General features: G+C 34.3%; 2 protein-coding genes across 3 annotated transcripts; both read right to left on the reverse strand.

Annotated features, from left to right (window-relative positions):
- Nucleotides 1-1,173: 1,173 nt before the first annotated feature.
- On the reverse strand, nucleotides 1,174-13,398 carry LOC100376842 (protein N-terminal asparagine amidohydrolase-like). Of its 2 annotated transcripts, XR_014930080.1 has the most exons (11): nucleotides 13,240-13,398; nucleotides 9,659-9,761; nucleotides 8,979-9,044; nucleotides 8,291-8,396; nucleotides 7,606-7,679; nucleotides 6,308-6,361; nucleotides 5,740-5,793; nucleotides 4,067-4,167; nucleotides 3,787-3,900; nucleotides 2,654-2,744; nucleotides 1,812-1,844 (listed from the first exon to the last, which is right to left on the reverse strand). XR_014930080.1 is itself a non-coding variant. In XM_006823662.2 (10 exons), exons 1-10 carry the CDS (start codon nucleotides 13,384-13,386, stop codon nucleotides 1,674-1,676), a joined length of 990 nt encoding a protein of 329 aa, XP_006823725.2. In that variant the 5' UTR covers nucleotides 13,387-13,398; the 3' UTR covers nucleotides 1,174-1,673. The 2 variants fall into 2 exon arrangements, 1 of the variants encoding a protein (XP_006823725.2); XM_006823662.2 differs by lacking the exon at nucleotides 2,654-2,744 and having other exon boundaries at nucleotides 1,174-1,844.
- Nucleotides 10,688-12,944, reverse strand: LOC144363541 (RNA-binding protein RO60-like). Its single transcript, XM_078014124.2, has one exon. It carries the CDS (start codon nucleotides 12,813-12,815, stop codon nucleotides 11,142-11,144), a length of 1,674 nt encoding a protein of 557 aa, XP_077870250.1. The 5' UTR covers nucleotides 12,816-12,944; the 3' UTR covers nucleotides 10,688-11,141.
- Nucleotides 13,399-14,259: the final 861 nt, after the last annotated feature.

A 14,259-nucleotide genomic window follows, 5' to 3' on the forward strand; every position in this document is an offset into this window, starting at 1 on the left:
GTTTGGTTCGAGTGTAAATATGTGCGTCAAATGAGGTCAATTTCAGGGCATGGACCTAGAACCAACTGCTATGCCATACCACTGTTCGATTATATATTTGTTGATTAATGGTGAATGTAGCCTGACGGCATCATCAATATTCATCAATTAAGTTTCAGTGGGGGGTAGGGGAAAAAAATAAAGGAATTAAGTTTTTTATCCTACATTGAACTTTTGATGTTGTCCCTTACTTAGTTTTATTTTACTATTTCAATATCAGATTCAGTACTGTTAAAAAGGCATTCCTAGCACATAAGGAGTGTGATTAATGAACCTCCTACCTAATTAAAGTGAGAGGGTCATCACCTGCGCACACATGGGAATTGAGTCTCAAGCGATAACACGCTCTAAAAAAACAAAGGCTCATGGGTAGACGCTTGTTTTTAGTCCCCGTTCGGACGAAGTCCGAAAACGTGGACTTATAATTTGGTCTCCGTCTGTGCAGAGTTATCTCAGAATCCCTTGGACCGATTCCATTCATTCTATGTTTGTGCCTAGTACTTTATGTGGGACATATGCACATGCAGTGGTTTAGCGATTCGATTCAAAATGGCCGACTGGCAGCCATCTTGTTTTTTGAAAATGTTGTATTTTGGACATGCTTTGTCAGTTGTCATTCAAGCTTGGTACATAGATTATACATGTTAGGATACATGTCCATGACGATTTATTTCGCAATTGGATCAAAGATGGTCGACTGGCAGGCATCTTGTTTTTTTTATGCAGTATCTTGGACGTGCTCTGTCAGTTTTCATTCGTATTTGGCACATGTTTCATAATCAGATCAAAGATGGCTGAATAATGGCCGTTTTTATTTTGGCCATATTACTACGACACGAAACATGTGTTTTGATGTAAATAAACAATCTGTTGTATACGCCACTTGGAACTCAAGTTTCAAGGACACGCTCAAGACAATCCCTCTGCTTTAATGACTAGCACAAAGAGAACTTACCTGGGTCTGTGTCATTTTCAGTGACTTGTTATGGCCATCTGACGCTGGCGCAGGTGATGACTCCCACTTTAAAGTTGTGAAAACATTTCATATACTATATACCAAATCAGTAAAAATTAATTGCAACTAAACTTATTGCACTGCCCACGATAGCATGGTTCAAAGAATCACAACAGTACTCAAAAAAAAATTGTATTTTTTTTTATTAATCTTTCAGATGTTTTTAATTGAATATACAAAGACAGTGTGGTCTTTTAGTATCATTCAGAGTAGATATTTGATCTAGGCAGCCTTGATTTTATGAATATGTAGTATCAAGTGAAAAATAATGTTGAATTGACACTTTAAATGTTGGAGGGCAATGTAAATTTTCCAACTATATAAAACTGTACAATCATGTATACTACTGATAATTAGTTATTAAATATATATTGTCTTCTGTCCAGTTTGTGAAAAAATGTCCTTTGGTTATTATAAATATATATTTCAATAATTCAGTAAAAAAAAATAGTTTAAATGCAAAATTGAGGCCAACGGATCATTCCATAAACTATACAAGACTCCGAAAATAACTTTCTCATTACCATTATACACACTGTATGGTCTGGAGAAATAAACGTGCTAATTCGTCATCCTCAGTGTTAATATTCTTAGCTAATCATGCAGCAACCAATACAATTTATGGATTAACTTTAGTCCAAATGCCGGTACTGTCTTTTTCATATACTCTTGGTTTTTTGTCTGGGAAGAGTGTAATTTCTGGATGAGGGTTTTCTATCACATGTTGTATTGTATTCCTCATGTCCTTGACAAAATCTGGTGGTTCCACTTGTGGTGATGTAGACAAGTACTATGGGATAGGAATAAATAAATATGATCTACAGTAACTCCCACAATCATAGTTGTATGCTAGCAATCGTGTTAATGTCCAATCAGATATTTGAGAACACTAGTGGTCAATGCAAAAATTGCACTTTCTAATAGATGGGCTGTATTAGACATTACTAAAAAAGGAGAAAGCTTAGAAAGAACTCTCGTGTGCGGAAAGTATTGAAGACACATTAAAAATTAATTCAAAATTACTTATACTTGAGATATTGAGGGAATAGCTGAAAACTAATTATGTAAATCAGGTAACTGATATGAACAGATTTGAGTGTAAAACTAATAAGGCTTGTGTAATATCTATGTACCAAGTTTCATTGAAATGTGATTAGAATTGATATGAACAAATTTCAACCCAAAATTAATCGGGCCTGTCTATTGTCCTAGAGCATTTATGTACCAAATTTTATGATCAGTGTTAATTATGTTAATTAGGTGATTAATAAGCATAAATATTGACCAAAAACTAATTGGGTCTCTGCATAGTCCTTGGTTCAATGAAATGTGATGATGAGTACTTTTTAAAAGTTTCATTAAAATCCAATTAATGGTTCTTTATATATCAGTGGAACATTCATGGGAAAAAAATTATTATGCAAATTAGGTAATTAATATCCACAATTATTTACCCTAAAACTAATTGGGTCTTTGCATAGTCCTAGAAGATCTATGTAGCATATTTCTATGAGACTTGATGATCAGCACTTTAGTTATCAAGCGAAAAGCTGAAAATTAATTATACTAATAAGGTGATTAATATGCACAAATATTTACCCCAAAACTAGTCGGGTCTCTGCACAGTCCTTAAGTAACTATGTACCAAGTTTCATTGAAATGTGATGATTACTACTTGAAATATCAAAAGCTGAAAATTAATTAATAATGCAAATTAGGTAATTAATATGTACTGATATTACCCTAAAAACTATCAGGTCTGTGCAGTGTCCTATGACATCTATGTACGAAGCTTTATTGAAATGTGATGATTACTATTTGAAATATCAAAAGCTGAAAATTAATTAATTATGCAAAGATATTACCCTAAAAACTATCAGGTCTGTGCAGTGTCCTATGACATATATGTACTAAGTTTTATTGAAATGTGATGATTACTACTTGAGATATCAGTGGAAAAGCCAAACATTGACTAATCATGCAAATTAGGTAATTAATATTGCACAGATTTTTACCTAAAACTAATCAAATATGCGCTTTAGTTCAAAGCATTTATGTGCCAAGTTTCATCAAAATCCAATGAGTGGTTCTTTAGATATCAGTGGAACAGTCATGGAACAGCTAAGAATCAGCTAATTATTATGCATGGATTTTTACCAAAACCTAATCAAATCTGCGCATTGGCCCAGAGCATCTATGCACTAAGTTTTTCGCACACAGGAGTCAAAAAAGAAATGTTTTAAACTGGAATAGAAATGCTTGGATGCCTACTCGTCTTATGTGTATACCAGCCATGATTGGTGATCATTTGTTATGCTCTTTTGTTTTGAACAGTGGTATGTGAAAAGTATTATGCTAATTTGTCACAAGTGAAAATTTGTTAATTTGACATGTTCTCAACTACTTTTTTGTGGATTAACCGTCTTATGGGTTTGCAATGCTTGACCATAAGGTCGCTTGTTTTGAACAATTGATAGTAAAATCCTAAAATCATTGTTGAAGTAAGTTTAATATGGTGGGCTGATTCGAGATAGTCAACAAATGGTTTCTTCACTGCTATTGTAGGATCTGAATAGCATTAATGATATGCATGACTAGGATCAACCAAAAATTGTGAAGCTTTTATTTATCTGGGACAAGCTTTGTCCCAAAAAAATTTGGTTAGTTGCAAGACTGACTTATAGAGGGACTGTGGTGAAATGCACAATGATGCATTAAAAACCTTGTCTCACCTTCAGAATTATATTATCAGGTTGTTGTAACCACATGTGTGCATGAGGCCATGGCTTATACTCAAATGGTCCAATCTGAAGTTGATGTTTACTGCAGTTATATACATTCTTCATCTGAAACAGATAAGTTGTATTTTAGGATAATATAGATTGTTTTATGTAGATTGTAAACTGACGAGATCTTGCAACTTGCATATGCTCAAATGAAATTGCATTTCTCTTGGTAATATATCTTTCTATTTTCTGGCTATAACCCTGATTCACAGAAATATCAACTTACGGCTTGACTGCCAAGCATGTTGCCAGCTGATCTACAGTAGATATCTGGGCCTTTATCTGCAAAGGATGCTGGGTAAATGTCGCCTGTCTGTACATCAGTAGCTGGATGGGTAGAAAAATTAAATTAAATCTGATGATGTTGTGGATCAACACTTTGTAAAACCATGGAAGGTAAAAAGAGAGGAGATAGGACGACTTTTAATCCGATTTATTTCTTTTGTTTCAAGCTGACAATATCGCCTTATTGCTATTGTTTATATTTCATTTTACCAGTCACCATTACTGCTTATTTACTCAGCGAAATGGGATGAACTCACATTTTTCGTGACTGAAAAAAAATCACCATCACGAGTGGCACTGCGCATCAGCGAAGAGACGAAAGAGTGTATGCGCAGAAAGGTTCATGTGACGTCATAGGTCATTGACAAGGCCTGACACCGGAAACGAAACACTCGTCAGTTGTTTTCCAGCGTGAGCGGATAATACGTTGCTCGGTCTCTGCACGTAAACTTGTTCCATTTTTAAAGACGAAAAAACTACACGCCCGGTTTTTTCCCCGAAGTATTTAAAAAGCTCAAGTGGGACTTTATGTCAGGCACTTTCGAGTAAGCTTTGTCTTGTTTGTATGCGGTGATATGCGACGGTGAAAAAAACGATTTTTTTTTCGCAATAGTTTCGCCATTTTGTTACCGCCTCGACACAACAAATATACTTATAAATACGTTGTGTGTGTGGTCATATGGAAGGTGGTGCGATGTTTGAACCATGGTGTGACCACGAACAGTTATTGTTGTGTCAGTTTTCTGATATGAGCATATAAATACATATTTTTCATTTCATTTTAACGATTTTTACAGTTATTGTCCGCAATTGAAATACTCAAATAGGGAAAGATGTTGGGTTATGGTTATGTTGCTGTCTTGCTTGTTGTCATGTTTGAATTGAGCCGACCCGAATATTAATTATTCACGTAATCGCATTACGGAATTGTTTACCAAGTAAAATTATCGAAACAATCATTGAACAAGGGAGAACAATAGCGTCCTATCTCCTCTCTTTTTACCTTCCATGGTAAAACAGACTAGTGGACTAGTCTATATTGATGCAATTATGAGAACCTAAAGAGAGGGTGCCCTCTGGTGGTTGGTATTGAAATGACTGTTTTTTTGAGAATTTTGGTAATGTATTTTGTTAAAAAAGCTTGTCTGACTGACTTATCATATATAGTGATACTACAAAATTAGGGAAATATGTAAAATGGCAAATCAATGAATTCTAAAATGAACGTCATGTGATCAAGGGTGTAAATTATGTATGGGTATTGTCCAAAAAGTGTACATTGCAATGTTCAATTCTTTCTCTGATTTCATCCAAAAATTCTCCAAACATCTGAAGTTTGAAATTTTATAATTAAGTTAATTTTGAAATATATTTTGAGGGACTATGCATGTTATGGAAGGTAACAACAATTGACAATTACAGCAAGGCGTAAATAAGATTGATGCTTGTACCTATCTTGTTTATCTGTATAGAAATTTTGTTTGTGTAGACTCTAATCAATGGGGCATTCCATTCATTATATGTTCTGTATAGTGAATGAAACATTACACAGATTATAGGCTAGTTGTGATTTCTGTAAACATGAGTCATGTGATATTACCGGTATATACTAACCTACTCCATATATAACAGGCCAATGTACACCATTTTTTACAACATCATTTAAATCTAAAAAAAACATATCAATAAATTAAATTTGTGTTTTCCACCAAGATATATACATTTAGCAGGATTCATTTAAAACATGGGTCTTTGTGATAGACAGGGTACACAGTCATATCTACACAGCCATCAGTGTCGTAAAGCACGAGTTCTTATTTCGTCAGGCACCAAAACTAGCAAATATTGTTTTTTTTTATTAAAATCTGCAAGTTTAATTATTCCAACTAAATGTGCAATAAATATAATCATGGTGTTGCATAGGTAGTATTCTTGCTAGTAAGTTTTCATTCTTATCCACTGCTCAGTATTTTTTTATGGACATCGAAAAAGACTTGTTTGTCGCTAGTGAGTGGTGGTGGTCATCAAATGAACTAAACTATGTGTAAAAAACAAAATAAATTGACAACATTTTTACTTCTTGCCATTTAGAAATTCAGTTATAAAATGACATGGTTTAAAAGTCTCACACTTGTCACTTCATAACCATTTATAAATGTCAAAAAGTTTGATATATTTCTACCTGTGATACATGCAGTCATTAAATGCAGTTCTTCTGCTTGTTTGTGAAATGCATCTGTAATAAGACAAATATAACAGAATAAATATGGAACATTTTCTACAAATAATTTTTAAAATATTATTTGCTTAAAATTATTTTAGTATAACTTGTTAATTCCATAAACATGAAATAAAATAAATATGTACATGTATAGGTCCTTTCTGTGCAACAAAAGATGTGACAATGGAGCTTGAACCAACCAGTCACATATTTTTGAAAAAAACAATCAAGCTAAATTATAAGGAACATGATATGACAACAGCACTCTGATTGTAAGACCCCCTTCCTCCCTCAGTCTTGCACATTTCAATAAAAGAACAGAAGATATCATTAGAAAATATGTATAATATCAAAGCAATGGGACTTGCTGTTTTCAACAAGAATTCAAAAATATCACTTTTCACCAAAAATGACAAAAATAATCATCAAAATTAGATATTTGAAGATATCACCACGAAATTAACAAATCTGAAAGAGGTCCACATGTAGTACAAAATGTACCTATATATGTAATATAAAAACAATCGGACTTGCGGTTTTTAACAAGAAGTCGAAAATATCACTTTTTATCAAAAATTACAGAAATATTCACCAAAATTAGAGAATTAAAGATATCATCACAAAATAAACAAATCTAAGAGAGGTCCACATGTAGTACCTATATATGTAATATCAAAGCAATTGGACTTTCCGTTTTTAACAAGAAGTCAAAAATATCACTTTTTACCAAAAATGACAAAAATATTCACCAAAATTAGAGAATTAAAAATATCATCACAAAATGAACAAATCTGAGAGAGGTTCACATTTAGTACGTACCGGTATATATGTAATATCAAAGCAATTGAACTTGCGGTTTTTAACAAGAAGTTGAAAATATCACTTTTTACCAAAAATGAAAAAAATATTCACCAAAATTAGAGAATTGAAAATATCATTACAATTTTTAAACGTAATTTTTTTTTTTTTTTCTAATTTAAACTACAACAAATCAATTGCCCCAACTGCGTCAGTCTATTTGGTCATTTTAGCATGACGCTGAAGAATTTTACCCTGGCGGCGCGATATTTAGCTTGGCGGCATATGATTTTACCATGGCGGCCCCGCCCTACCAAATCAATGCGTGGAGAACATTGTATTTTTTTGGAAGCTTGATACCAAATGAAAATGACACGAGAGATCTCCTGCAGGCTGCATGAATGCATATCCATATACTTAATTAATACAAGTGTCATAATTTATGTAAATCACTCACTCACCCAGTAACTCAATAGAAAGATTCTCAGAACATTTTTTGTCATCTGTAAATCCTCCAATGATGTGTAATTCAAAACTAAAGGGAAATATCAAGACACATGCAATTTATTTGACTTACTGTAATAAATGTATTATTTAAAATGCATACAAAGGAAGTTCATAGAGTACTTTCGATCAATGTGAAATTATTAAATCAGTTTCTGCGGTGTGGCACATAATGTTGTCTGATTCATTACTGTATTTTCACAATATTTCTTGGCTTTTGTAATTATCTGAACATTTATCATACAAGAAATAGATATCTGCCATTTCCTATTGATTAAGCTGCAACAATATTTTGCAGTACCGGTAGTCAATCCTCACCATGTAATAATTTACTCATTTTTGGAAAAGAACCAATGCCAAAATTTGAATTAGCAAGATGACATTTTGTGGAATGTTTTTTTGCTGCAGGTATGGGCAGCTTCATTTGCTACTGTGGATATTCTAGTTATGTGTGTGCTAATAATGTGATAAACACATAGAAGTATGTAAAGCTTGCACCAGGTTTTATTTGGTTCTTAATTCTCTTGATATAAGATGAAACTGAATGCACTGCCTAAGGATCTTGCATGATAAACCAAAGTGTAGATGTAAAAAACTAAGCACCGCTGCCCTCATAAAACTGGTATAAGAGTCCTCACTCACAGTCCTTCTCTTCCCTTTGACAAATCACTGACTTCCTTTACCATGGATCTCACACCATTCTCTATACCAGAGCCATCACAGTGTGATAAGCACACAGCACCACTTCCTACAATGACAACATGCCCATTGAACTCAAACCATCCCTTTACATATTTTAAAATAGTCAGTTATTTATTTAAATGACACTTATTGCAATGGTTGATTCCTCTAGTAGACAGTTCACCAAACTTCTTTAGTAGATAATACACTACACTACACTACACAGACTTATTTGTGCACACCACCAGTTCCCTCTTTTCATCACAAATTCACAAAATAGTCTGTCTCATTTATAGTCTGCAACAAAAATAGGTACATTTTTTTGAGTAAAAACTGAAAATAGACTCAAATTTTGTCTGTTGGCTCCAAAATTACGGTATTTCCAGATATATTGAAAGAATATACGAAAAATCTAGGTGAAAAGGTTAACCGTGTTGGGTGCTTTGTGGGATATTCCAATATCCCCTTCAGTCAAATGTAAACAAATTAAAAACTAATTGTCTGATTAGTTCAGACACTAGTTAAATCACAAGTCAGAAAGGAAACTTAAGTTGCAGATATTCTTGTTTTTAATATGTGTTTACAAATTCATTGAAGGGTGTGTAGTAGTACTACAGCCTCACAAATACTACTGTATGTGCATACCTACCTGTATGTCGTAAAACTGTCATGTGACAAGTGGTTGCATCTTCAGTTCCCAAAACACGTACAGCGGCTGTGGGATTATCAAGAATCCTGCATAAGTGTACAAATACTGACTATGTATGCGAGTTACTAAATGTGAATATCTTTTCAAGGCAGCATAATGTTGATAGCAACACACATGCACTTTAGCTTACATGCACCTCTATTGGAGGGAGATAGGAACCATTATTTGGTCCATTCTACAGTAATAGGTGATTTTCCGTACAATTGCGAGATCTTGCAAGATGCATGAAAGACGCGCGTCGAACGTCTGCCGCAAAAATCAAACGATTTGATTTTGAACTAGAATTTCTTTATTTCGTAGCTTACATTGACCGGCCGATCTTCGACAGAGGAATATTGCTTCCGAATACCCTTACTTAATCGAAATTGCCTATCATCAAATGTGGACAGCACATTATTAAGCATGGAAATGTCCCCGAAATACTTTTGCGTTTGTCGAATCCCACGCGATGTTTGACGCGACTACGACGCTATGACCTTTGTTTGTCCTGTTTTTACGTTCGATTTCACGCATAACGCGTGATTCTCGCAGTGTACGGAAAATGGTCTATTGAGAGAATGACATATGTCATCTTTTCAAACAAATAACTAAACTGCCATAATTTTTACAATCACACTTACCATCTTGTGGTGTAGTAGTAGCAAACTCGCGTTGATAAATATACAACAATCCTTCTGGTTGGCACTTCTTTACTTTTTTATTACAAAGTTTTGCTGCTGACTCCTGTAAGTAATATACATACATGCAGTATAATAATAATGTGAATTCTGTGGATAACTTGACACTTAGGGAAATGGTCAATATCATGAATGCCAAATGAACAAGTTGTCAAACTTGTGAAACATTTTTCAAAACCATGACAACAAGTTTAACAATTTGTTAAAACTGTACTGTTTCACTATATTTTCCACAAACTTTTATACTGCAGTCAATGGCAGTGTTGGGAGGATAGAATCAATTCAATATTGCATCAGATTCATAATATGTAAACTGCAATCAAAGAAAGCTTAGAAAAAACTCCCATGTGCTGAGAGTATTGGAGACACATTAAATATAATTCAAAATTACTTGTCAGAGATAGTGATAGTGATGGAAAAGCCAAAAACTAATAATGCAAATCAGAAAATTAATATGAACACCCAAAAACACAGGTAACATATTTATTAACTTCACTCAAAATTACTAAATACTATCAAGTTCACATAATAGTGACAGCATTAGGTTGGTATGTACAAGCTGCTAAAACAATTAGTACATGATTTTGATTTGTGATTCCTTTTAACATAGATCTATATTAACCTAAAGCATATTTCATTATACTGGTAGACTAAAAATCAATATAATTCAGTATTCATAGCAATTTACAAACCTTTTTAACACCATTATTCGTGCCGAAACATTTTGCATATTTTACGCATACTTCCTGGACTCTAATGGTAATGAGACAGGCTTCAATCAAACTACATGAAGTGATGAATAGGGCAAAGGTAAGTTTTGTCAAAGTGACATTCATCTTTGGGTCATTTCTGAGCTAGGTGAATTAATGTTTCTGTTGATGGTTCAAGTCTACTCAAAGCTCATATAGAATACAATTTGATGGAGGTCCCTTGCATCCACTTTGAATCTCTCTCATATCATACAATATGACACAAATTTTCACACATTTTATTAGTACCTCCAATGTAAATATATGTAACTGAACAGATTTTAAATAAAACTTCATTTAATTAAATAATAAATTGTGGTCATATTTTAAAAATATAAAAAAGTTTATCTAAGTTTAACACTGAAATAAAAAATTGTAGTGTAATTACTGTTTATAATATATGTGAGAATCCAAATATTCATTTTTTGTATAGATAATTGAAAAATAAAAAATTAATGTGATAACAAACATATATCATGTAAAAATTTCAAACCAAATTTGAAAACTACCGTGATTGATATACAATGTATATATTAACTTCAATCAAGTACATGTATTTATTACACTCATAAAATCCAATCAAGGAAAACAAAACTTACATATATCTGAAACACAACAGATTTTAATGGTAAATAATTATTCTTTTTACACTATATTTTTGTTATAAAGCAACTCATTTAAATAAAGCCCATAATAAAGTTTCTAATGACCTCTGGTGCAGCAGAGTCAAAACCAGCAATATCCAGCATCCCTGTATCATCAGGATCTGCAATAGTGAAACCTGTAGATGTCATACCGCATACGATTAATTTAGCGTCTATGTTCATCTTTTCACGATACTGCCGTAGGGCTTCAACAGGTTGTACATTTCCACACCATGTTTCACAATCAGTGTACACAATAAACACGTCAATGGGAATATTGTTTTTTAAGGCATGTATCATTGGTAAAGAACAGTTTGTTGCACCCATGGGAATACGTTTCATTTCATTTATCACTTCAGTCAACTTCATGCTAGCATTTATTTTCAATGGAACCATGGTATGAGAAAAGGCTACAGTATGAGAGTTTTTTTCAGTTCTCACAGTGACCATAGACATGGCAGCCGATGCACAGTATGCAGACACGTTTGAAGCACCATGAATGTTACAGCTCATTGATCCACTGACATCTAAAGCTAACATGAAACGTTTATCAGTTGGTTCTACATTCTTGAATGAAGCATAAAATGCATCATCTAATGCATTCATTATCAACTTATTCGGCTGCCAATTCAATTTTCCTTTATCACCATGTCCTGATTGGTAGGTCTTCAAAGCCAGAAGAACATTAAAAGGGTGGATACGTGCTTTTTTGAGTGACTCTTCGCATTGCAATTGTTCACACACCATTGAGACTTCGTCACTCAATTCGTCACTCAAAAGCTCAATTGATGTCATCTTTCCAAGGTTCCTTATCATTGCTGTCATCGGCATTTCTCTCAACAAGGCCTGCCAAATCAATTTTGAGCTGAGAAATTGTGTTGGTACATGTTCTCTCACAAGTCTATGTTTCTCAATAAGCTGCACTACTTTCTCTTCTTCATGGGCCTCCTTTGCCTCCTCCACAGCTGTGAGGAATTCAAGTACTTGGGCAGTCTCTTTCTCTTCTTTCTCATTCTCAGTATCCATGTCTGCTTCTTCATCTATGGCAAAATCTTCCCTAGCGACTTTTAAACCTTTGATTATGTATTTCAACACAGCAGCAGTGGGTTTCTTGGTTGCCTTAATATGAGCTAATCGCAGTACATCTCTGTGTGTCCAACCATTCCGCTGTCGGTATTTTGTCACAGCCAAGGCAAGCTGTTTACCGCTTTTCCTTTTATACCAATCCTGTACAGCCCGTCGGTGTGCTCTCCCCCATCCAGTACCTCTGCTCAGTTTCTCGCACAGCTCTAAAAATGCAAAAAGATGAGTGGGTATTCGGCAGACATCATCTAGTACTTTATATGCAGCTTGTTTCGTCTTCAAATCTTTGTCTCTAGCGCAGATTGCCAGGGCAAACAAAATGGGATTTTGTTTCGCCGTTCGCCCTTCAACACTGAAGGTTTTGATCTCGTTCACCACTTTCTCACCTTCGCCGTTCATTATCATTCTTCTAATGCACTGAGCATTCTCCAGACCTAGTTCCTTCTCCCCTACGTAATATGTACCGCCTTCAGAGCCCAGGCACATAAATCTGCGAAGACGGTTGATGTCGGACACTTCCCAAACATACCCGCCTGCGTTGTTTATCACCTGGTCTTCACGCATCGGTTCAGACTGCGGTGTCCCTACCACATAGCTCAATATGGAATTCAATACTCCGGCCATTTCCAATTTCTACTCCTGCAGTTGATAATATTTCACGGAGCAGATGTTTACAGCAAGACTCGCTGCTCTCGAAGCTGTAGACCGTGGAGACGGGTATTCGGCCCTCGTCGTCGTCGTTTATTAAGTTTTCTTGCTGACTCAAGCACTTTTTATGGGTAACTATGTGCGTCATTTTTATAAATAGATTTTAACAAAAGTCCTACTAGGTCAGCAAAATTAAAAAATACGCTATATTCTTACAACGGATATTGCACGACGATTTTGAAATGTGTCAAAGGAGTGTTATTTCGACTTGCAAAAAATGTGCCAATTCGACTTTTTCTACTCCGTACATGTCATGGTACGCATATAAGATACGATGTCATATAAATTACCGAAGTGAAAGCTGCATCGTTGCTAGCTAAAATAATTCGAGACCACATACCTTAAAATGAGAGTATTTCTTCACAAAATCAGCGACTGATGTGACCTGTTCGTATGTTGTGCCGCCCACAAGCAGAGGCATGTCAATGCTGCTGTCCACAAAATTCTTCGCGGGTAAATAAAGCAAGAGGAAATAATGTGCAAGCATTCAAACAACATTGGAATCAGATTCTGATTCAGATCCAGAATCAGTTTAGGTTCGAATTCGTAATAATTATAAAAAAAAAGAATCAGAATCGCCAGATGAAAAATCAAAAACAATTATACGTTCATTGATTGTTAGTGTACGTACTACCAAAACAACAAGCATAAAGGCGTATTAAAGAATGTCTTTTATTCATCAGATGTATACTACAAGAACATACAACAAAGGTAATATATATGTAAAATAATGACAGAAACAATTTACAAATTAACTAAAACTAATAAAATACATAATAGTTAAGAGAGAAAGAAAAACAGACAATTTTAAAAGCATAAAAACACGTATAATAAAAAGGCAGTTATGAGGCAGCTGGAAATCCTTTATTAAACTGTCTTCCCTCATAGTAAAACACAACAACTCTTTTAATATTTGTCTATCTTTTAGTTTTAGTATATTTATCAAATTGTCATAGTCAGAGCAATTGTCCTGGAGTATGTTGTTTTTGTCGAAGAGGTCATCTCTCTCTTTTTTGTAATATTTGCACAGTGACTGTAGAAGGAAGTGTGTCTCATTTTCGATCTGATCATTGTTGCATATTAAGCATTTTGATCAGATCAATATTTTCCATTTGCAGTGTATGTGCACTTAGATTCTTCTTAGCTTGGTCGTCGCCGACGGACCTGTGTTTTGGATTAATAGTTTCTAGATAATTTTCAAAGGTGAAATCTTGTTTTATTTCCTATATTTTAGTAGTTCATTTTTTGGTTTCCGCCTTTGTTGTCATTATATAGTGATTCCTTGGCATTTGTTTGATAGAGAAATTGCATTTTTTCTTTAAATCTAATGATTAGATTGTCATGCGGTTATCGCTATGTT

The sequence above is a fragment of the Saccoglossus kowalevskii genome, chromosome 8 (assembly GCF_978046115.1).
Source record: "Saccoglossus kowalevskii chromosome 8, keSacKowa6.1, whole genome shotgun sequence".
Lineage (NCBI taxonomy): Eukaryota > Metazoa > Hemichordata > Enteropneusta > Harrimaniidae > Saccoglossus > Saccoglossus kowalevskii.